General features: G+C 58.6%; 1 protein-coding gene across 1 annotated transcript; it reads left to right on the forward strand.

Annotated features, from left to right (window-relative positions):
• The first annotated feature begins 1,133 nt into the window (after positions 1-1,133).
• Positions 1,134-21,700, forward strand: PEAR1 (platelet endothelial aggregation receptor 1). Its single transcript, XM_060032037.1, has 26 exons — positions 1,134-1,226; positions 1,307-1,755; positions 8,857-8,908; positions 9,508-9,638; positions 11,259-11,433; positions 12,114-12,218; positions 12,573-12,673; positions 13,447-13,539; positions 13,823-14,066; positions 14,828-14,948; positions 15,147-15,283; positions 15,377-15,589; positions 15,874-16,048; positions 16,135-16,255; positions 17,000-17,163; positions 17,255-17,357; positions 17,487-17,633; positions 17,847-17,972; positions 18,900-19,028; positions 19,145-19,273; positions 19,478-19,690; positions 19,927-20,015; positions 20,125-20,263; positions 20,437-20,511; positions 20,610-20,858; positions 21,419-21,700. Exons 5-26 carry the CDS (start codon positions 11,333-11,335, stop codon positions 21,568-21,570), a joined length of 3,126 nt encoding a protein of 1,041 aa, XP_059888020.1. The 5' UTR covers positions 1,134-1,226; positions 1,307-1,755; positions 8,857-8,908; positions 9,508-9,638; positions 11,259-11,332; the 3' UTR covers positions 21,571-21,700.
• Positions 21,701-23,361: the final 1,661 nt, after the last annotated feature.

Raw genomic sequence — 23,361 nt, forward strand, 5'->3', positions numbered from 1 at the left:
AACAAGCCAGACACATACTGTAAGGACAAATATTGTGTGATTCCAGTTATGTGAAGTACCTAGAGGTAGAGAGTAGAATAGAGGGGTTGGGGGAGGAGGAATGGGGAGTTATAGTTTAATGGGTACAGAGTTTCAGTTGGGGATGATGAAAAAGTTATGGAAATGGATCGTGGTGGTGGTTGAACAATATGAATGTACCTTATGCCACTGAACTGTACACTTAAAAAGGGTTAAAATGGGGCTTCCCTGGTGGCGCAGTGGTTGAGAATCCACCTGCCGATGCAGGGGACGCGGGTTCGTGCCCCGATCCGGGAAGATCCCACATGCGGTGGAGCGGCTGGGCCCGTGAGCCATGGCCGCTGAGCCTGCGCGTCCGAAGCCTGTGCTCCGCAACGGGAGAGGCCACAACAGTGAGAGGTCCGCGTACCGCAAAAAAAAAAAAAAAAAAAAAAAAAAGGTTAAAATGGTAAAACTTACATTATTTATATTTTACTATAATAAAAAATGTTAAAGACCCTCATCGAACTGTACACTTTTAAGTGGGTACGTTTTAAAATTTATGTCAATTATACTTCAAAAAACTTGAATTGTAAAAGGCGCCAAAGAGGAATGTACCTGTTTTACTCTTCCTGAACTATTGTAGATTTCTCTGTCGCGGGCGGTGGTTTGTAGAGGGAGCCCTGTAATCAGACGGACCACAGACCTTGGTTCAAATCCCGCTTTTGCCGCTTACGGATGTCCTAATTACACGAACAATGTCATGTAAATAGAACCTGTCTCGAGTTAAGGATTGAAAGAAGCAGCACCTAAAGGGCTAACGATGATGAAGGCAAATGTTAGTTGTTATGAAAATTGCCTCTGTCTCCTCAGAGACTGAGAAGGGAAGGGTGCCCCAAGAAAGGTGGGGTACAGGTTGGCGGCCTCCGGAGTGACGCCTTCGCCCAGGTCCGGTGCGCGGGCTGTGGGGAGGCGGACGTTGGCCGCGAGGTGGCGCCTGGCTCGGGTTGCCTCCGCGCGGAGGCTGCGGCGCGAGGTGCACAGAAGCGCCCGGGCCCTGGACCAAGGGGGCGGGCAGAGGCGGAGACTCCACCGAACACTGCTTCCCTGGATCACACCCTCCCTCAGGGTGCTTTCCGGCGGCCAGAGAAGCGGAGAGGCCTTTTCCCGGTGCTCCTCTCCCAGTCTGGGATGCTGTCGGTCGGTCCCCGGGTTGTATCTTTAATAAGGTAACGGTTGTTGGGCCTCAGTGGGAAGGTGCCTGACGTAGACGATCTCACTGATTCCCCTGCACCACCCCACTTTGCAGATAAGAAAGCTGAGGCCGGAGAGGCGGAGTACCCCAAGGCCGCACAGCTGGTGAAGAGTCGAGGAGGGACTCGGGCCCGGGGCCTCTGCTCTTCTCCCCTGCTCATCCCCTCTCTGCGCCCGATCCAGGCTGTCGGGTCGGCCCCACCGCTCGGCCTCAGTGGTCCCACCCCTACACAGCCTCCCTCCCGGGCATTCTGGATCTCCCCTCCCCCGGCTCCCGGTTTCCTTGTCAAAACTTCCTGCCTTGGCTAGGGCCCGAGTTCCCACCCCCTTCCTGCCCCCCGCCCCTCCGCGCCCCTCCCCGCCCAGCGATCCACAACTTTCGGCCACTCCGCCGCTCTCGCAGTCGGCCTGGGACTCCACGCAGGGACCCCCGCCCTGTCCTCCTCCAGGCCCACCCCGGCAGTCCCCACCCCAGGCGAACGGCGAGATAGGGTCCCGAGGCAGGTGAGTGACCGCGCGCCCCTGGTCCCGCGACGACCCTGCACTGGGGGACCTCTGGGTGGGGGGGAAAAGAGGGACAGACAGAGAGACCTGAAGGGGATGGGGCAGTGGAGAGGGGCCAAAGACGATTGGGGGTTTCCATCCATAATGAAACAGCATGTAAATGACATGCAAATGAAGCTGTTTCCTAGCCCCTTGTATGGGACTTTGTGTGTCCAGCGGCTGCCACCACCCCACTGGCCCCCTTTCAGGGCTGGAGAGAGAAGCCCTCTACTTGGCTGACGGGATGTGTAGTGCTAAGAGCACCCACATTGGAGTCAAGGCTGCCCAGGTTCGAATCTCGACTCCTCTCCTTACTACCTGTAGGATCTTGGTCAAGAGACTTCACCTCTGTGTCTCAGTTTCTCATTTCTAAAAGGGGAATAATAAGATATAGTGCCTACCTTATGCGCTTGCTGTGAGGCTAAGATGAGCATAAACATGTCTCCTGCTTAGAACCGTGCCTGCTCAGTGTTTATTACAGTGTTGGCCCTCTCCCCACCAGGAGACACGTTTGAGGAGGATGGAGGGAAGGGACCCAGGTTTACAGGTCCCTGGGGCTCATAGTTTTGCCGGTTTGAGGACTAAGAAGTTGGCCCAAGGCCTCAGGCATGTGGATCCCCATGGGCTGGTATGTGTGAGGAGGAGTGAGGGTGGGGGGCCCCGGAGCCCAGGCCCCAGCAAGGCCATCCCTTACCCACACCCCATCTCCGGCCTCCAGTAGTGAACTTTCAGCTGTCCTGCTCTGGCCTTTTATGAGTGGCCTCTCCCGAGCTTGGACTGTGACCCTAGTCCCCGGGGATGGGAACAGCTTGTGCTGGTCCGAGTTTCCCAGGCTCCCAGACTCAGCCAGACTTCGGCTCCAGGCAGGATTGGGCAAGGGGTCAGCTCTCAACCCTGGCCTAAGCTGGGCCTGGGGGGTCGGGGAGCTGTCTGAGTCCCACCCCATCCCAATCCATGATACAGTCCCTCTGTGTGGGCACGCGGGAGCCAGGGTGTGGGACAGCTCTCCTCTCTCCAGCTCTCTGTCTCCTGCTGCTGCCTCTCCCACTTCTGAGGTCTCCCAAAGTCTACCCGCTAAACTTGCCATTGCAGTTGGGGCTACCCTCCCTGCCACCTAGGAGCTGGGTTAGCCAGGCTCCCCTCTGTCTTCCTCTCTTCAACGGGAGGTGAAGCTGAGGGTTGGCATCTGTTTCTACACTACCCCCCCACCCCCTGCCGCCGCTTCCATCCCCTATCAGACTTTCCCAGAAGAGGAAACCAGCTCTGCAGGCAGTCCCATCCACATTTCGGAAACCTGGATAGAGACAGAGGTCGCTGGGCTGCTGTCTGCCTCCCCCCACCAACACATTCTGCTGGAGAGGGGACCTGGGCCAGGCAGGGCCTGCACCACAGTGCTCGGAGCTTCTCCTTTGAGCAGCCTTGGAAACCTTGAAAGAGAGCCCTCTCGGGATGCAAGAGGGGCCCTAGGGCCTGTCCTAGCTCTGGGGAGGGTGTCCATACTAGTCCTGGGGGAGGTACCATAGAGGCTTCTCTATGGGGGAGAAGCCAGCAGGAGGAGCAAGAGAAGACGGGGGGTGGGCGGGGGGAGAGAGGGAAAGACAAAGACAGAGATACAGAGAGACAGACAGACCCCAAAAGACAAGGAAGACACAGGCAGAGGCATAGAGACTTCTGGAAACAACAAGGCCCAGAGGGAAGCGAGAGGCATATTTGGAAAAACAGAGCAGAGACTGAGAGAAAGAACAAGAAGGTGGTAGAGGAGGTAAAACAGGAGGAAGTCCGAAGACCAAAGAGAAATCACAGGGGTAGAAGGACCTGAAAGGGGCAGCACAGCCTTCGGAGCTTGATAGACGTGGTCCAAATCCCCAGCCCGCTGGTGGGCTGTGTGACCTTGGGCAAATGACTTAACCTCTTTGGGATTTCTTTTTTCTCTTCCTTCCTTCCTTCCTTCTTCCTTCCTTCCTTTCTTTTCTTTCTTTCTTTCTTCCTCCCTCCCTCCCTCTCTTTCCCTTTCTTGCTTGCTTGCTTTCTTTCTTCTTCCTTTCTTTCTGCATGGCTTGTGGAATCTTAGTTCCCCTACCAGGGATTGAACCTGGGCCATCGCAGTAAAAGCGCTGAGTCCTAACCACTGGACCACCGGGGAACTCCCTGGGATTTCTTCATCTACGTACAGGTGGCATAATAGTACCTACTTTCTAGGACTGCTGAGAGGATGAAAAGAAAGGGTCCAGCTCACAATATGCATTTAACAAGGGGTAGGAATTGGTGTTAGAGCACCCACACATGGCCAGAGGGAGGTCTCCAGAAACGGCACCGGGTGGGTGCTGGGCCATGGAGCCTCGTGAATCCCCTTTCCTGCCTGTGCCTCCTACCCCACCTCACATAGTGGCATCTGAGGCCTAGTCCGTCAGTGTAGGAGGTGGTGTGTGGATGGGCAGTGAGGGGCGTAGTCCCTGGGCCGGAGGTTCGGGATAAGGGCTCAGGCCCTGCGTGCGGGCACACTCCCTCCTCTCCAGGTGACTCAGTGCCCTGCACTCCCATGCACTCAGCCCAGAGGAACTTGGAGGCCAGCCCTGAGGAATTCCTGCCCGAGGTCGGGAGAGCAGGTCTGGAGACGCCTTTTACTGTGTAATGTTGGGAAGTTCTTTCTGAACTCCACCTTCCATCGACTTACCAGTGTTGTGTCTTGAGGGCCCTAGAAGGAAGGTCCTGCTGTCTGGTGAGCCGGGGACAAGCCACAGCCTCCAAACATCCCTCCCTGTCCCGTTTCCCACAGAGTAAGGTTGGGCTTACTCAAGTCGGAAAGGATTTAGAGTTTATCAGTCCATCCACTCCACACCATGTTTAATTACTGCCCACTGGGTGCCAGGAACCCTAGATGCGTGTGTGTAGGTGCTGGCCAGTGCTGGGGACACAGTGGTCAGGCAGGCAGAGAAGTACCCTGACCCCACGGTGCTCCATTCCAGTGGGGAAGACAGACCTTAATAAAAATATAACGACCACGGGATGGGAACCTTGAGGGAACACCTGGGGGGTAAGCAGCCCCCTAATAGCGCCTGGGACAAGAATGGAATTGGAGGCTGTCCCAGCCTGGTAGGGAAACCAGACTCACAAGCTGGCAGTCACAAGATGGGGTACATTACCTCATCCGTCCATCAGACTTGAGGTGCTCCCGGGCCTGTGAACTCCTGACTTGACCTGGGTTAGTCCCACCTGCCCCCAGAGGAGGGACACTGGTGCCTTCGGCTAGAGTTTGGGGAAGTGTTGGACCTCTCGGGGACTGGTCTATGTCCAGTATGGAGCTGGCCTCAGGGAAGAACTGGGGTCCTTTGGGCCACAGGGGTCCATGGTGAGTGTGCTAAGAGCCTGGAGAAAGGGCCAAGGAAAGGGAGGAACAGGTGAGGTGCGGAGCCACTGAGGGGGCTTCCTGGAGGAGACTGGCCTAGAAGGATGGGTAGGACCTGGGCATTCCAGGAGTGGCCTGGGCAGAGGTGACCGTGTGGTGAGAGGCATGTCCAGTGTGATGGGAGCAGAGGCTGGCCACCTGGGCCCTGGGCGCCCTTTCCTGCACTGTGGGGAGCCACAGAGGCATTAGAGGGAGGCAGTGGCCAGAGCAGAGCTGCGCTTTCCAACAGTATCTGGGGGTGGCAATCAGCAGGGGGAGCTGCTCCCTGGCCTGTGTCACCCCAGGGCTTACCTCCCACCCCCCACTGCTTTGTTCTTTGAAGCAGATTCTAATCCTGCTGTTGCCTCTGCCGACCAGTTGGCCCTTGGGCAAGTCTTTTTACCCGAGACGCTCCATGGTCTCTCCTGTGAAATGGAGGGGGATAACAACCACTCCACCTGTGGGTGGTGGTGAGGGTCCGGACTGGCTCTAGCGCCCAGTAGGCACGTGCTGAATGTTTGGTGAATCAGAATCCCTGCAGTTTCTCTATTTCCTGATGAGTAAACAGGTCGGGCTGAGGACCCTCTAGCTTCTGTTTCCTGAGCCACAGAGAACACAAGGCCGGCCCCTCACCCCTGCTCCCTCCCCGCCCAGCCTCTGGAGCACATGCAGGCTTCCTGTCCCTCCATCCGGCAGACATGCCTGGCGTGCCGAAGGCCTGGCTTGGCTGGATGTAGGAGGGGCTCTATGTGTGTGTGTACAAGCGTGTACACGGGTGTTCTGAGTGGCACGTGGAGCAGAGAAGTCTAGGCTGCTGGCGGAGCTGGGTTAGAGGGCATCCCTGTACGGGGAGGGAAGGGAAGTCTTTGGACTCAGGATCACACTGCTGAGTGGGAAGGACTAAGTGATCCTGTCTCCATGGCAAAGAGAGGTTAGGAAAGGGCACAGAGAACAGACACAGACACAGGGGAGATCCTGAAAGACAAGAGAGCTACAGGGCGAGGCAACCTTGGCACCAAGCTAAGACACAGGGCTCGATTTGTGGATCATGGCTGGAGTTCAGCCTACACTCCATACCTGAAGGTGGCTTCCCTAGTGCAGTGAACATACTGCACAACTGTACGTGGTAGCCTTGATATAGAAAAGGAAGGAGAGAGGCAGAAGAGACCAAGAAACTGATGGAGGAAGAAAAAAAAGACAGAAAGCAGAGAGTTTCTGATGAAGACCAAGACAAAAGGCAAAAAGAAAGAGGCAGAGAGCCTAGAACTTGGAGGATTCTGTTCTTGCATTGACACATGTCCACTGAGCAGCCTCTGGTCTGAGGCTCAGTTCCAGGATGGTCATTGGAACCAACAGTTCCAACCCCCACTGAACCCTGGGAGATATGGGGTGTTATTCTCCCATTTTACAGATGAGGAAATGGAGGCTCACAGGGCTCAAGTGACATGCTTGAGGCCGTACAGCTTTTAAGTACTAGAAACTTTGGCCTCCAAGATGGGAAGTGGGGGAGAGAGAGACAGAGAGGAGGCACCGGTGGAAACAAGCAAGAAGCTGGAGTTGGTGCTCAGGCTGAGGGCTGGGGGGAAGTAGAATCCAGGCGTCCTGCCTCATCAACCGCCTTTGGCTTGAAGACATACCTGGCGGGCAGCCCATCGTTCTGGGGGATCAGGTTCTCTGGGGAGCCTAGTCCCCTCCCCTCCTCACTTCCTTTCTCTCTGTCAGCATCTAAGGCCCTATTCCCATTCCCGGATCATCCTGGGGGTTCTTCAGGAAAAAAAAAAGAAAGAAACAGCTTTTCCTGGAATTAATACTCAAAGAGTATGACAGTGCCAAGGGGAGTGGAGAAGGGGTGTGATAGGTGCAGGAGGAGTGAGGCTGAGGATGCCATCGTGGGGACTGCAATGGTTCATTGAGCTTCTTATGTAGCTCTCTAGACACTTATCTGTATCAACTCATTTATTACTCCGCAGAACAGTCCTACAAAGGGAAGTACCATTGTCCTCTCCATTTTAGAGATGAGGGAACTGAGAGATGGGATTCGAACCCAGGTTTGAATGGGGAGGTGGGAGAGGATGCAGAGCTCAGAGGGTATCCTTTGCTATACCGCCTCCCAGAGAAGAGCAGCTGGAAGGGAGCTGGTGGGGAAGTTCCTCTTGCTGTCTCACTTCCATCAGCCCCACTCTTGTTCTCTGCCTTCTATAGACATGGATCATCTCCTGTCCACTAGGAACTCTACTCCCCTCTCAGAGGCCCCAGACTCATCCCCCTCCTCCTAGCAGGTTTAGGATTGGAGTACAGTGAGGGTAGAGGTTCTCCCCACCAGAGGAATCAGGCTGAACAGAAGAGCAGGGGAGGCGAGCTGGGTTGGGCCCTGTGTGGGCTTGGAGGCCGAGAGGGCAGGGATACTGGGGGCTCGCGCAGGCGGGACTGGGGACTGCTGGGGGGGGGTGGGGGCCTGGCCAGGCGCCCAGCTGCTTTGCATCTCGAGGTGAAGGAGAGAGAAGTGTCAGCTCATTCTTGACTGTAAACACATCCCGGTTCCCACGCCTGTGATCGCGTTCTTGTGGCAGCCCCCAGCCTGATCCCCTTCTCCTGTCCAGCCCCCCGCCAGGCTCCCCCTCGCCATAACCAAGGCTATTAAAAAGAGATGTAAAGCCCCTGGGATTCCCGCCTGGGCTCGGGAGAGCCTGGAGCCGCAGGGATGGATCTGCCAGTCTGGGTTTGGATCCCAGCTCTGATATTACCGGCTGTGTGGCCCTGGGCAGGGAACTTACGCTCTCCTTGCCTGTTTCCTCATCAGTAAAATGAATAATCATACCTACCACAGTGGGCTGACATAAGCTTTACATGAAATGATCCACAGAAATTGCTCAGCGCTCTGCCCGTGCCGACGCAGTGAACAACATATGGGGTCGCACTAGTTTTCCAATTGTGAGGGAAGGTGTGTGGGTCCCTCAATCCAGAGGTTCCACTGGAGGAAGGGGGCTGAATAGGGGAAAGGCAGAGGTCATCTGTATAGGAAGAGGGAGAAGGGAGCCTACAGTGGGGGCCCCTGGGGTCAGATGGGGGGCCACTAGTTGTCTGATTTAAACCCCTTGAAGGGGCACGTGTGATCACAATAGCCCCCGTTCTGCTGGGACTGGAGGTGCTGGGGAAGGGTGGGCCGGGGTCTCAGGTTCCCTAGCCCCTCAGGGACAAAGGCTCAGATGGGAACAAGCCTAGGCAGCCAGGCTGGAGCTCTGGGCTCCTGGTCTGGCCTGTGTTCCCTCCTCGGGGTCTGGGGCTGGTGAGGCCAAACCCTGCCCCTCTCTGCCAGGATCCCCATCTCATCTCTCCCCTCCCTGCGGACCAGCCACTGATCTCACCGACCCCATCCTGGCTTCCAGCCCCTTCCACTGACCAGCTGAGACCTTCTCTGCTCTCCAGTCCTACCCTGAAGCCCTTGGGAAAAGAGAATCTCCCCACCCCTCTAGTTATTAGAGTCAACCCCCTGGGATTAGGGTCAGGCCCTCCGCATGCTCCCCTGCCCATCTCGAGGTCCCCCTCAAAGTCCCCCGGGGGGAACCATTTCCTCCAGAAGTTGGTTAAGAGGAGGTGGCTGGTGGGAGGGGGCTGCTGTAGGTGAGAGGAAGGACAGCCCCTCCCCTTTGCGCCTCATCAGGGCCTTCCTGCTGCAGGTCTTGTCCATGTCACCGCAGCCTCGAGCTCCGGGGACAGATCCAGGCCCAGGTAAGTCTGGGGGTCCCTGCGTGGCTGGAGATGAGGCTCGCCCAGGGACAAGGGTGAGGACCCTGTATCCAGACAGATTGAGCTCCAATTGGAGGACAGGACCCGCATGCCAGGGGCACAGCGGGGGCTGCAGGAAGAGGGGAGTGTGGACCAGACTGAGGGATGAAGAGGGGGAGATACGTGGGGGGCTTGGGGTCCTGTCCATGGGCTTGCTGCCATGCACACTCGAGGGAGAAGTGGGGAGAAGGTCAGCTGGGATCAGACAGGGTGGGCCTGGGAAGGTGACCAGAGCAGGGCTGGGGTGAAGGGCAGAGTCTGGGGATGTTGGGAGAGGGAGCCAACTGTTGGGGGGGGAGTTGGGGGTTGTGTGGGTGGAAGGGCCAGACTATGAAGGGCTGAAGGGCACTCCTGACTGTGGCCTGGCTCCCTGAGGCCAGGCTGCATCCCTCCCCCACAACTCCCCACCCTCCCCCACATCCTACCTTCCAAGTTCAGGGTGGTGGGAGGACAGAGCCACCCCATGCTCCGCCCATGATCATGCTGCCTGCTGCCCTCCCCACATACACACATTCTAGCCAGGCTCTGTTTCCTGTTTTCAGGCTGCGTATCATGAGCACCGGGATCCCCCAGGACACTCTCTGGGCTCCTCAGGCCCTGGGGCCCAAGGGCCCTGTCACCCTGCCCCTGGCTCACCTGAGTTTCTCAGGCCCCAGGATGCCATAGAGGCCTGGTGAGTTACCTGGGGACTGAGGATGGATGGGAGGGACACAAAAAAGACTACAGGTGGAGATCTGCCCTGGTGGAGCTGTGATGGGGCCACTAACCAGAGTCATGGGCAGGCCTTGCTGCTTTGCAAGACAGGAGTGGGGTGGTGGGTAGAAATTTGCAGTGGGTGGGAGGGAGCCGAGGAGAGGTGGGCCAGCCCAGCCGCTGAGAGGGTGGGGAGCAGGCTGGAGGGTTTACTGGTTGGGCAGAACGCAGCAGTGGGGTGCGGTTAGGTTAGGAAGCTTCCCTCTGAGCGCTGCCCTGATGGGAGGTGAGAGCGGCCCGCTGGGACCCTGGGAGTGTGTGGGTGGAAGACCTGGGGTGGGGCCTGGAGGCAGGCATTCCAGAGATACTCAGGGGGCTAAGGGGCCAGCTACCACGGCCTTTCTCTCTTCTCGGGGAAAATTATAAGCAGATGTGGACGCCTCAGGGCGGCGTAGAGGAGGGAGCCCAGCCGGGGCAAGTTAACAGAGAATCTGAAACTGGCGGGGTGGGGGGCGGCGGGTGCTCAAGGGCCTCTGCTGCTCCTGAGCTCAGGAGCCAGAAAGAGACTCCTCTGAGGTCCTGACCTGCTTCCCACCCACTGGGCGAGGCCAGGGGTGGAGGAGGGGGGAGGAGCCCATTTCCAGATGGCTGGTGGGTGGTCACAGGGAGGCGGCGGCTTCTCCTGAAGTCTGAGGCCAGGCTGGGGACTCCCTGGGTGATAGCACCTAGAGCTGGGTGCAGAGGTATGCTGGCAAGGCCTTAGCAACCGGCTTCGGTGGGATGGCCCTGATTTGTGATGTTTGCTGATTTCCACCCCCGTGCTTGGTTTCAAGCTACTACTGTGACAGCACTGAACAAGGAGTTGGGACGAGAAGTCATGATTGGCTCTCAGAAGTCAGTATGGGCCGTGCCAGCGTACCAGTGGTGGGGAGGGTTCTCCTTCAAGGTCATCTGGACCTAGCCCTACTCCCACCCCATAAAGCAGGAAGCCCCTAACAGCATCGGGGTGGTTTTGGCCTCTGCCTGCCTATATCCAGTGATGGGGAGCTCACCACCTGAGGTCGCTGATTCCATCACAGAACTGCTTTGACCTTGGAAAGTTCTTCCTCTAACTGAGCCCAAGTTGGCTTCCCTTATAACTTCCCTTCATCGGCTCCAATTTCACACCTTGGTATAATATCAAAGTGCCCTGGGTAGGGGCTGTGCTGGGGATTGGGAATTCAGGCACAGGTCCCTGCCTCTAGAGGTCATGGTCAGGGAACAAGCACTAGAACAGTGGTGTGTGGGTGAATGGTGCTGGGGGTCCCGGAAGGGATGGGTGGGGGCAGTCTGCCACTGTGGATCGGGAAGCAGGGCAGGGAAAGAGGGGTGACACTTGGGCTAGACCTTGAAAGGGAGTGCTTAAAGTGAAGAATGGGGGGGAGGATGTGCTTAAAGTGAAGAATGAGGGGGAGGACGTCCAGACAGAGGAAACCGTGTGAGAAAGTCTCAGAGGCATGGCCGTGCTCTACCTGGTCAGGAATCAGACCTGGAGCCTGGGAAGCCTGGGCCAGAGGACCAGAGCCTCATCTCTTCTGCCACCCCTGCTTGGTCTCTGCAGAGACTTGGCCTCCAGGTTTGTGGCTGCAGTGCCCCTCACCTGCTCCACACCTGGCCCTGTCACAGGCCTCAGCAATGTCATCACCTCTGCGGGCCCTCTTTCTCCTGGCCCTGGGCCTGGGGCTGGCTGGAACCCTCAACCCCAAGGACCCCAACACCTGCAGCTTCTGGGAAAGGTGAGAGAGGGCCCCTGCTGTGCCTTGAGGGCTGCAAGCCCCCAGCTCCCCATTCTCCCCACTGGGGCTCCTCTTTCCAGTTCCCTCCCTTGCCTCCTTCCCTTTCTCCAGCCCTCATCTCCCTCCTAGTTCTGCCTCTACTCTCTCTGCTCCCCTAGATGGGATGCCTCTGATTCCATCCCCATCTTGATCTTGTCTCAGTCTCCATCTCAGCTGTGACCCTGTCCTTTCTTTATTCCTATCCCTTGGTCCCTGTGCGAGGCTAGCTGCAGGACAGAGCACAGGGTAGGAGCCATTCACTATGGGACAAGCAGAGGGGCTGGCCCAGGGAGAGCCCAGGGGACAGGGCTGGGCAACAAGGCCCAGGGCAAGATTTGGCCAGAAGTGCTTCAACCCATCTCCATCAGCTGCGCCCAGGAGTCAGTTCTAGCTCAATTTCCCCACATAGGGAGAAGGAGGCAGCGGGGAATGGAGGGCTGGAATGGAATATTCCCAGGAATATTCCAACTCTGGGAGGATCCCTCCAGATTGAAGCGGGACAGATGGGGGGTCCATCCTAGGCTCGAGGGAGCAAGCCTAAATATTCCCCACTGTGGCCAAGCCCTCGCCCCCCCGCTCCGCTCTGCCAGCTCAGGCCTCTCTCCCTGCCCTGGGCCCCGACTCCGTTCCCTGTCTTGCAGCTTCACCACCACAACCAAGGAGTCACACTCCCGCCCCTTCAGCCTGCTCCCCTCGGAGCCCTGTGACCGGCCCTGGGAGAGCCCGCACACCTGCCCCCGGCCCACGTGAGTGCCCATCCCCCTCCACCGGCAGATGGGTGCCAGAGGAGCTGCCTCGGCCCGGGCCTTGCCCCTCTGTACCCCCATTCTTTTCTCAGAACCTTTAGAGTTCAGAGGGAGCATCTGGCCTCGGGGCACTCAAGGCATGTTGTGTGTGGGGTATGTGTGTTTGGGGTGTGCAGGTATGGTGTATGGTGTGCATGTGTGTGGCCGGATGGGAGGCAAGGAGGGAATGTTCTATGCTACCCCAGCTCAGAGTGTTGGGCAGTGCCCCAGGCCTCCCCCAGTGCTGCACCGTGGAAGGTTGGAAGCCGGGGCCTCGGCAGGGAGGACTGAGGGCCACCTCCGGGTCTCCCCCAGGGTTGTCTACCGGACCGTGTACCGCCAGGTGGTGAAGACGGAGCACCGAATGCGCCTGCAGTGCTGCCAGGGCTTCTATGAGAGCAGCGGGGCCTGTGTCCGTGAGTCCTGGGTGGGGCCGTGGAATGAGTGGAGCCTAGGCCACCTAGTCCTTCCCTGCCCTCACCAGGGTGGGGCTACTCCTCTGCCCTCCGCTGGCCCTGTTGTCTCTAGGGACAAAGCTGCCACTTCATACCTCTGTCTCTAGCTGTCCCTATGTCTCTCCCACCCTCTCTCTCCATGTCCCTCAGCAGTCTCTGGCTCTGCATCTCTGTCTCTGGGCTGCCTGGATCTCTCTGTCACTGTGTCTCAGGACTCCGTGTCTGGCACTCTCTCTGACTCTTCCTGTCCCTGTCTCTCTGTTGCTATCTGTCTCGACCTGTCGCCGTCCAGTCTCTCCTGTCCCCCGCCCCCAGCACCCTGAAACCCCCAGAGCAGAGCCCGCTCTGTCTCCTTCTCTCAGCCTTGGACCATTACCAGCCCCTACAGAGACCCCTGCCCAGCCTGAGCCCCCAGCCCAGCTCCTACCCTCTCTCTGGACAGCATCCATGTCTGGTCCCTACGTGAGGAACCCCGCCTGCCCATTTCCCAACAAGGTGCTTCCAGAATTTCACAGAAAGGAGCTCGGGAGTCCGGAATCCTGAGGTCTTGACAAGCTCTGACCTGAGTTGCTTTACTCTCAGTCTCTTTGCATCTTAGAGGCAGAACTGCTGCTTGGCGAACTCCAGGTCCCCGGTGTGGGAGGAAGCTGGGGTTAGGCTTCAGAGAATAACAGGTGGGTACGGCAGGGGTGGAAGCATCGTCTCACACGCACCCCACCCCATCTCTGCCCCAGCGCTCTGTGCTCGAGAGTGTGTTCATGGCCGCTGCGTGGCACCCAATCAGTGCCAGTGTGTGCAAGACTGGCGGGGCGACGACTGCTCCAGTGGTGAGTGGCTGGTGACAGCAGGGCATGACCCCTTGTGCCTCCAGGGATGCAGAAGCCTTGGGCACACCCTCCCTACCAGGGCACAGGTGCTTAGGCCCCCAGGGCGATCACCGAGCAGAGTCCCACTGCAGCCAGCAGCCTTTTCTGGAGGTGTGGTACAGGGGGAGGGGCCAAAGCCGGGCATGGGGGCATGTGTGGGGGCCAGGACACAGAGACGGGGACTAACTGGAGGCTGGGGAGGGGCAAGACCCCTGCTGACCCCCTTCCGCTCTCCCATCCACAGCTTGTGCCCTGGGAGTTTGGGGGCCACAGTGTGACAAGCCCTGCAACTGCGGCAACAGCAGCTCCTGTGACCCCAAGAGTGGGGCATGTTCCTGTCCCTCTGGGCTGCAGCCTCCACACTGCTTTCGGCCCTGCTCCCCTGGCCGCTATGGCCCTGCCTGCCAGTTCAGCTGCCAGTGCCATGGGGCACCCTGTGACCCACAGACCGGAGCCTGCCTCTGCCCCCCAGAGAGAACCGGGCCCAGGTGTGTAACAGGAGGAACACACACTAACGGGATCGCAGACACAGGATGCACGGGCATACGTGGGGACACAAGGGGACTCAGCATCCCAAACGTGGGGTTGGAGTCAAGAGGCCCAGATCCTGGTCCCAGCTTTGCTGCTCGCTGGTTGAGCAACCTTGAGCAAATCATTGGCTCTTCACGTGTTTGTTTCCGGTCTGTAAAATGGGAGCAGTATTGTCCACCTAGGAGGGTTGCTGTGAAGATAACATGAACTAGCGTGTGAGCAAAAGCACGTCCCAAATTGGGGATGAGATAGGGACGCAGAGAACCCTACTGCAAGGCAGGGTGCAGGGAGAGCTGGGGAGTCACAGGAGGGAGAATGTGCATCTAGCTGGAGATCAAAGATCCAGCTTCATGGAGGAGCTCTGGCGTTGAGCCCTCAGGGTAGAAAACCAGGGCAGGCAGACGTGTTGCCCCCAGAGGGACGAGCATGAGCAAAGGTAGAGGTGGAGCAGAGGGTGCGTGGAGAGCACACGCCACCCATGGCTCTTCGCTCTACCCCTCCTGATGGGGCTGGGTGTCCCTGCCATTTCCAGTCCTGGACACGTTTGTTTTTTGATCCCGGCAGTACCCAACAGGGAAGCGGGGGTGAGACTCACTGAGCCCTGGGGTCGGGCCTTCCTCCTGGGGACGGCCTGTTTGTGGTTGACCAGCCCTTGGAGGCAAAGGGGGAAGCAGGTACTGCTTGTCTACATACTGACCTCACCCCCCCTGCCCAACAGCTGCGAGGTGTCCTGTTCACAGGACAGTGTTGGCTTCTTCTGCCCCAGCACCCCTCCTTGCCAAAATGGGGGTGTCTTCCAGGCCTCTCGGGGCTCCTGCAGCTGCCCACCTGGCTGGATGGTATGCAGGGCGGGGCCTGTGGGTGTGAATTCTGTGGGCGGTTCTCTGTAGGGCTCCCAGGAGGATGTGTGTGAGGGGGTTAGGCTGTGTGGGCCCTGGAGAGGTTTGAGGGTTTGGGGTGTAGGGGTATTGACGGGTCCTGTGGCCATGGGGAGAGGGCTGGGCTCCTGGGGCTCTGCCGACCTCTCACCCCCACAGGGCACCATCTGTTCCCTGCCCTGCCCCGAGGGCTCCTATGGACCCAACTGCTCCCAGGAATGTCGCTGTCACAACGGCGGCCTCTGCGACCGGTTCACCGGGCAGTGTCGCTGCGCTCCGGGATACACAGGGGACCGGTGAGTGGTGTTGGCTTGGGGTGGGAGTGGCCTGGGGTGGGCCGGGGGCGGCGGCGGGCGGCGTGGCCAGGCTCACTCCTGCGAGGTGCCCAGGTGCCGTGAGGAGTGCCCCGTGGGCCGCTTCGGGCAGGACTGTGCTGAGACTTGCGACTGCGCCACGGGCGCCCGCTGCTTCCCGGCCAACGGCGCGTGTCTGTGCGAACACGGCTTCACTGGGGACCGCTGCGCCGAACGTCTCTGCCCCGACGGCCTCTACGGCCTCAGCTGCCAGATGCCCTGCACCTGCGACCCGGAACACAGTCTCAAGTAGGCCGCGGGCACTGTGGTCAAGGGGTCTGGAGGCCAATGGGAGAGGCCTTCGGTGCTGAAGCCACCGGAGTCACAAAAAGGACCTAGGGCGGGGCAGATCTCACAGAAGGGAAAGGGGAGGGGCCTCGGGGACGGGGAGAGACCGCTCTCGGAACAGCACCGAGCCTCCCCGATGTCCCCCTCAAATCGGCGATGCTCGGCTCCCACCACGCGGAGGGGGCGGGGAAGTCGACCTGCGGACCCGGCCTCAGACCGCTCCGCGCCCCCGCCTCCGCCCGCAGCTGCCACCCGATGAGCGGGGAGTGCTCTTGCCTGCCGGGCTGGGCGGGCCTCCACTGCAACGAGAGCTGCCCGCAGGACACGCACGGGCCCGGCTGCCAGGAGCACTGCCTCTGCCTGCACGGCGGCGTCTGCCAGCCCGACAGCGGCCTCTGCCGGTGCGCGCCCGGCTACACGGTGAGGCGCGCCCCGCCGCGAGGGAGGTGCCGGAGAGGCCCGGGAGCCCGTCCGCTCCTCTCACTGGTGCTCCCGCCCGCTCTCAGGGCCCGCACTGCGCTAGCCTCTGTCCCCCTGACACCTATGGAGTCAACTGCTCCGCACGCTGCTCCTGCGAAAACGCCATCGCCTGCTCGCCCATCGACGGCACCTGCGTCTGCAAGGAAGGTAACGGGTTGGGATCTCCCGGAAGGGGATTTGGGGGCGGGGCCATGCGAAGAAGGGAGAGACCAAGGGTAGAGGCAGGCCAAGGGTAGGGGAGAGGCTGCAGGGTAAGGGTGGAGGCACTGGTCAGCAGCTGGACTGCTGGGAAAGTAGCCAGGCTACTTCCTTCCTGGAATATCCGTTTTGCTTTTTTTCAACCACAAAAATCCCAATTGTCCTTAAAGGCCCAGGCCAGAGGTACCTCTTTGCAGATCATTCCTCATCCTCAGACATACAGAATCACAGAATGGCAGCTCCAGCAAGGGCCTCGGAGATCTACCAGGGGTGGCACGTTGGCAACCTTTAGGCTAGATTCGGACACAGATATGTTTTGTTTGACTAGCTCTCTATCATATTTAACAAAAGTCCAGTCTCCAGTCCCCACTCCTCCCTGTTGTCTTACACATGATCTGGAGAACTCATTTAGTTACCTGTTGGGGCCTCTGTAAGCATTTGGGTTTGCTGCCACCCTCCTTCATTTTGCAGAAGAGGCAACCAAGACCCAGAAGGTGGTGGTGCATCCCCTGCGGTCTTTCAACCTTCTGTCCAACATCCAACAGTTTCTATGTTTGTCTCCTATGCGGCCATGGGCATCCCCACCCCCAGCCCCAGCTCATAGCGCAGAGCCTGGCAGAGCCAATGCCCAGCGTGTGCTGGCTCAGGAGGGGAGCCAGGTCCCCATGCCTACTTGCAAGTCCCCTCTTCCAGGTTGGCAGCATGGTAACTGCTCCGTGCCCTGCCCGCCTGGAACCTGGGGCTTTGGTTGCAATGCCAGCTGCCAGTGTGCCCACGAAGCAGCCTGCAGCCCCCAAACTGGAGCCTGTACCTGTACCCCTGGGTGGCACGGGACCCACTGCCAGTTCCCCTGTCTGGTAAGTGCACAACAGTCTGCCTGCCTGGGGGGGGGAGGGCACAGCACCCCCCAACTGACTGGCCTATCCTACCCTCCACTCCCTCTCCAAGAAGGGGATGTTTGGTGAAGGCTGTGCCAGCCGCTGTGACTGTGACCATTCTGATGGCTGTGACCCTGTTCACGGACACTGCCAGTGCCAAGCTGGCTGGACAGGTGAGCGTTCTGGGTGTCCAGGCCCCGGGCTTACTGTGGAGTTGGGGGGTGCATCCCACAGGACGTGTGTTCAGAAGAAACCCTACGGAAGGGGGGCCACAGGCCAGTCTCATCCTACCCCTCTCACAGGTACCCGCTGCCACCTGCCCTGCCCTGAGGGCTTCTGGGGAACCAACTGTAGCAACACCTGCACCTGCAAGAATGGGGGCACCTGCATCCCTGAGAATGGCAATTGTGTGTGTGCACCTGGATTCCGAGGCCCCTCCTGCCAGAGATGTGAGGCTCCCTCCCCTCCCCCTGCCTGCCAGCAGTAATGTGCAGTGTAGTGTCAGATGCCTGAAGCTCCCACTCTACCCCTCTTGGTCTCTTGTGCTGACTCCAGTCTTTGGGCCGGTTGCTGCAGTGGGAAGGAGGGAGGGAGAGAGTGGGGTCACGGGCTGACTGAGGGTTGGCCCCTGCCCCTGGTCACCACGAGCCCCTTTCCCCCAGCCTGTCAGCCCGGCCGCTACGGCAAACGCTGTGTGCCCTGCAAGTGTGCTAACCACTCCTCCTGCCACCCTTCGAATGGGACCTGCTACTGCATGGCTGGCTGGACAGGCCCTGACTGCTCCCAACGTAGGTGGTGGCTCCTGTGTCTGAGCATGTGTGCATGAGGGGGTGGGCTGAGGACCAGAGGCTTCCTTTCCCCTGCTCCTGGGTATAAAAGCCTCCGAACCCACCTTGATTCAGCCATTTATATAAACACTATAAACAAAAATTTATTGGGCATCACCTACATGCTGGGTATTGTTCTAGGTGCTCAGGATGCAGCAATGAACAGGTCAGGGAAAAAAATTCCCTGCTTTTCTGCACGGGGGGCCTGAGAAAAGCGGTGTTTGTACGGGGGCGGGGAAAATCATAAGCTCAGTTTTGGACATGTTCTTTTTTTCTTTTGGATTGCCAACTTATTTTTACTTATTTATACATGGCCTCTTTCCCACATAAATATAAGAAGGACATCATGGAAAAGATTAGTCCAGAAAACTGAGTCAAACAAATTTTGAAAAGGGGAAATGAGAAGCCATTACCATGAAAAAGATGGGCAGGGTAGAGGGAAGTAATCTTGGACAAGAGCTTTTCCATAGAATTCTGTAACTACTATTAGATTTTTTGCTAGTGTCAGATACACAAAAATTATACCTTGAATAGTGTAGACACTTATTTCTCTCTTATGTTAAAAAAAAAAGGTCTAGAGCTAAGCAATATAGGATAGTTTGGAAGCCTTTGGTTGTCTGGCCCTGGTCACGTTATTTTGAAAGTCTATCAGATAGGCAAGTGCAGAAGTTAAGCAGGCAGCTGGGCACGTGGGTCTGGAGTTCAGGCAAGACACAGGGCTGCGGATAAGCATTTGTGAGTCATCAGCGTGTAGATACGGTTCAAAGCCTTGGTGCCCCTGGGGAGACCAAAGCTGAGCTGAAGAGTTCAGTGACGCTGGGGGCTGAGAATTCACTCAGGAGGGGCTGGCCCTGCCCACCAGACAGGCTCCAACCTTGTCTCCTGCAGCGTGCCCTCTAGGACACTGGGGGGCCAACTGTGCCCAGCTCTGCCATTGTCGCCATGGCGGGACCTGCCACCCCCAGCATGGGAGTTGTTTCTGCCCCCCAGGCCGGACCGGACATCTCTGCTTGGAAGGTACCAGCAGAAGGGGAACTCCATGCCCCTGCCTCCAAGTCAGCCCTAGCCTGAGGAGGGGACTGCTGTTCCCTGGCCCCTCTGATCCCCGCCTGCCTCCTCTGCTCTCTAAACAGGCTGCTCTCCAGGGGTGTTCGGTGCCAATTGTTCCCAACCATGCCAGTGCGGTCCCGGAGAGAGGTGCCACCCAGAGACTGGGGCCTGTGTGTGTCCCCCAGGGCACAGTGGCGCCCCCTGCAGGATTGGTGAGTTCTCATCTAGCCCCTCCCTACCCCCACCCCGCCCCGCACTGTGCCCAGGGAACCAGGACACAGGTACATGCCCAGGTCTCTGCTAGGTGGTACCCTTGTATCACCCTGCCCCCCTACTGGGGCCTCTCCCACGCATGCATCCCCAGCTCACCAGTAGGGCCAAGACACTGTCCTGAGTGACCACCCCGTCCCCCACAGGAAGCCAGGAGCCATTCACCATGATGCCTACCTCTCCAGTGGCCTATAACTCACTCGGGGCAGTGATTGGCATTGCAGTGCTGGGATCCCTGGTGGTGGCCCTGGTGGCGCTGTTCATTGGCTACCGCCATTGGCAAAAAGGCAAAGCGCACCAGCACCTGGCAGTGGCCTACAGCAGCGGGCGGCTGGACGGCTCTGAGTACGTCATGCCAGGTGAGCTGGCCTGGGGGCGGGGACGCACATGAGTGGCTGGCTCTCAGGTACAGGGCAGATGGGGTGCGGGGCTCCTGCATCCCTCCCTGGACCTTGTAGGTGGGAAGCGGGGAGATGGAGAGAGTGAGAGAGGTCAGAGAGGCTGATTACGGATCTCCTGGAACAGAATGACTGTCTTGGGCCCAGGCTTGTCTCTGACCGGGCAGGTCACCCTGCAACTGTGTCTGTTTGTGCAGATGTCCCTCCGAGCTACAGTCACTACTACTCCAACCCCAGCTACCACACCCTGTCTCAGTGCTCACCTAACCCCCCGCCCCCTAACAAGGTCAGTGTTGGGGGTGGGGCTGCACTGTGGATGCCCTGTGGGCACAGCCCGGTCCTCCGGAAAGCTCCAGCCGCACGTCGCTCTCCCTGTCCCACCCCTCCCCTGCCAGGTCCCAGGCAGTCATCTCTTTGCCAGCCTCCAGGCCCCTGAGCGGCCAGGTGGAGCCCACGGGCATGATAACAACCACGCCACACTGCCTGCTGACTGGAAGCACCGCCGGCAGCCCCCTCCAGGGCCTCTGGACAGGGGTAGGAGCCTGGGGCCCAAGGCCTCTGGTGAGGGGGGATGTGTACAGCCCAGCGTCCTGCTTCATCTGAGTGCGTGTGTCTGTGGAAGGGGATTCTGGGCCCCAGTTCTAGAGGAGGTGGGACCTTGGGCAGGGGACCAGGGGCCTGATTGCAGGTTGCTTTCTCCTCCTCAGGTAACAGCCGCCTGGACCGAAGCTACAGCTGTAGCTACAGCAACAGGAATGGCCCAGGCCCCTTCTACAGTAAAGGTGAGGGCAGGGCAGGGCGGGGGAGCGACGGAGGGAGCTGCGCTGGGGTTTAGGGGCCAGTGCCTCCACTGAGCCTGATTTCTTTCCCCTATCTTTAGGGCCCATCTCTGAAGAGGGGCTGGGGGCCAGCGTGGCTTCCCTGAGCAGTGAGAACCCCTACGCCACCATCCGGGACCTGCCCAGCCTTCTAGGGAGCCCCCGGGAGAGCAGCTACATGGAGATGAAAGGCCCTCCCTCAGGGTCTCCCCCCAGGCAGCCGCCCCAACTCCGGGACAGCCAGAGGCGGCGACACCCCCAGCCAGAGAGAGACAGTGGCACCTATGAGCAGCCCAGCCCCCTGACCCATGGTGAGCCTTCCTTCTCCACTGGGGCAGAGAGAACAGGGACAGGGGAGGTGGGAAAAGAGAAGGGACAGAGGGCGGGAATGCGGAGTGGGCATGAAGTGGCAGCAAGAGCAAGGCCTTTGGGCGTCAGACTTGGGCTCAGACCAGGCATGACGTTTGGGAAGTCACACTGCCTCTTCGAGCCTGTAGGTGGCGGTACCTCCCTCAGAGGGCTGAGGATTTGAAATGGTGGTTTGGGAAGTCACACTGCCTCTTCGAGCCTGTAGGTGGCGGTACCTCCCTCAGAGGGCTGAGGATTTGAAATGGTGGCTTTACAGCACCTGAGTTGTAGACTTGATACCCAGAAAAGGTGGGAACAAGGCAGATGACAGAGCATCTTCCTATCCTGTGAAGTGGGCAGGTCGAGATGGCCTCCCCCACTGGCGGCTGAGGAGCTGCACAAACTGGCCTATAGCCAGGCACTACGCATCCGTCTTCCGGCAGAAGAGGGTGGAGAGGGGAGGAGAGTGGTGGGAAGGGGGAGGAGCCACCTCCTTCTCATCTTCATCCCTCTCTGTCTCCAGACCGAGACTCTGTGGGTTCCCAGCCGCCTCTGCCTCCGGGCCTGCCTCCTGGCCACTATGACTCACCCAAGAACAGCCACATACCTGGACACTATGACTTGCCTCCAGTACGGCATCCCCCGTCACCCCCACTTCGGCGCCAGGACCGTTGAGGAGCCAAGATGGTGTGCAGAGGTCAGCACACCGGTTCTTTGCTGCTCAAGGCTGAGGACAGAGCCTGCTGTACCCTGCCAGGAGCAGGGAGAGGACTGGCCGGCCGTGAACATGAACATGTTTAATAGAGGAAGTGAATGGAGAGGAGATGGGAGCCTGGCTCCCAGGTTCTACCATGGGAAACACTGGTCAGCAGGAAACCTGTGTTCCTTTTCCCCAACCCATTGCTCCCCAAGGCCCCCAGGGCCCTGTATACATAAACTGGTGGGTTGAACGTTGCTGGATAACTCTGATTTCAGATTGCTGTAAGAAGTGTATATTGGGTAACTTTTCTGTGCACTCCTGGGCTAGGCTCTGTGTGTGCGTGCATGCGTGTTTTCAGAGGCGTACCAGGCACTGATCCTGTCTTGGGGCACTCACTATATAGTGGAGAGGCAGCCCAAACCCAGTTAACTCTAGAAATAGTGTGACTGGACTCCCTGCATTCATTTGGTACTCCCGCCAACCAACTGCTTCAAAATACAAGCTGGTTAGGTTACCCCTGCCTGAAAGTCTCCGTGGGTGCCCCATGGCCCTTGGGCTACAGTCAAAATTGTCCAAAGCCTTAAAGGCTTTGCCGGCCTGGCCTGCCTGTCTCTTCAGCCTCACTCTGAACTGTGTTCCCTATCACTCTGCCCCAGTCACACTGGCCTCTACGTCCTCCTATCAGCCACACGTCTTCCTACTACAGGGACTTGGCACATCTGGAATGCTCTTCCTCCGCCACTCACCTGTTAACTCCTGCTTGTCCCTCACACCCCATGTTCTCTTTCACAGCACTGATTACTGATGTGTTCATGCACCAGTTACCTGTAGAAGGCCTACAGGGTGCCAGGCACCTCTGTAATGTGTTGCTTTTTAGTGTGATTATTTGATTAATCTCTGCCTCCCGCACCAGACTCTTAAGTTCCCTGAAAGCAGGAATCCTGTGTTTATGTTCAACACTGGCTCCCCTTGGCACATGGTAGGCACTCAATAAATGTTCCCCCAAAGGCTGAGTGGTTGAGTGAGTTAAAAGTACCAGTGGTAAGTGCTGGCAAGTGCTAAGATAGCTGGGCAAACTGGTGCTCTGAGAGCTGAAAGACCGCATAGGTCAGAGTCTTCCCCAAAGGGTGGCGTTTCTACAGGGGAACAGCACAAAAGCTCAATGGTGGGAAGGTCTGGGAGTGACGGTCGGGGAGGGGAACAGACTGGAGTGGGGAGGCTGGAGCCCGGAAAGCAGAGGGGAGAGAGTATACTCTGATGGGGGCCCGGTAGGGTCTAGGCTACCTGAGGACTTTGAATCCAAGATTTCTTGGAAGCGTGACCCGCCTCCTAAACTCGTTAGCGGATCAACTAAGTCCCCAGACCTCCAGGAGGCTACATAGATGGGGTCGAGATTACAAACCCAGAGCCACGCCAGCTCGCTAACTCGGTGGGTCTCTCTGGGCCTTTTCCATCAGGAGTCCTCTCCTTACAGGGTAGGAGGGCCGACCCCAGAGAGTGGATCTGTCTCCAACCGGACCCTGCTTCCCTAGATTCCTCCGACTGCCGCTATCTCTAATACACGGGGTCGGATCCCGGCTTTCCCCGGTTCAGTTTCTCGGGTGACTTTGGACAGCTCCTTGCCCGCTCCCTAGCCCCGCCTCTCCGTCCTGGTCTCGCTCTAGTCCAGCCCCCTCCACTCCGGTCCAGTACGATATTCGCTCGTCTCCCTCCGCCACGGCTCCGCCCAGGTCCTTCTCCTTTCGCACAGGGTCCGCGGGGTCCGC

This window comes from Delphinus delphis, chromosome 1 (assembly GCF_949987515.2).
Source record: "Delphinus delphis chromosome 1, mDelDel1.2, whole genome shotgun sequence".
NCBI lineage: Eukaryota > Metazoa > Chordata > Mammalia > Artiodactyla > Delphinidae > Delphinus > Delphinus delphis.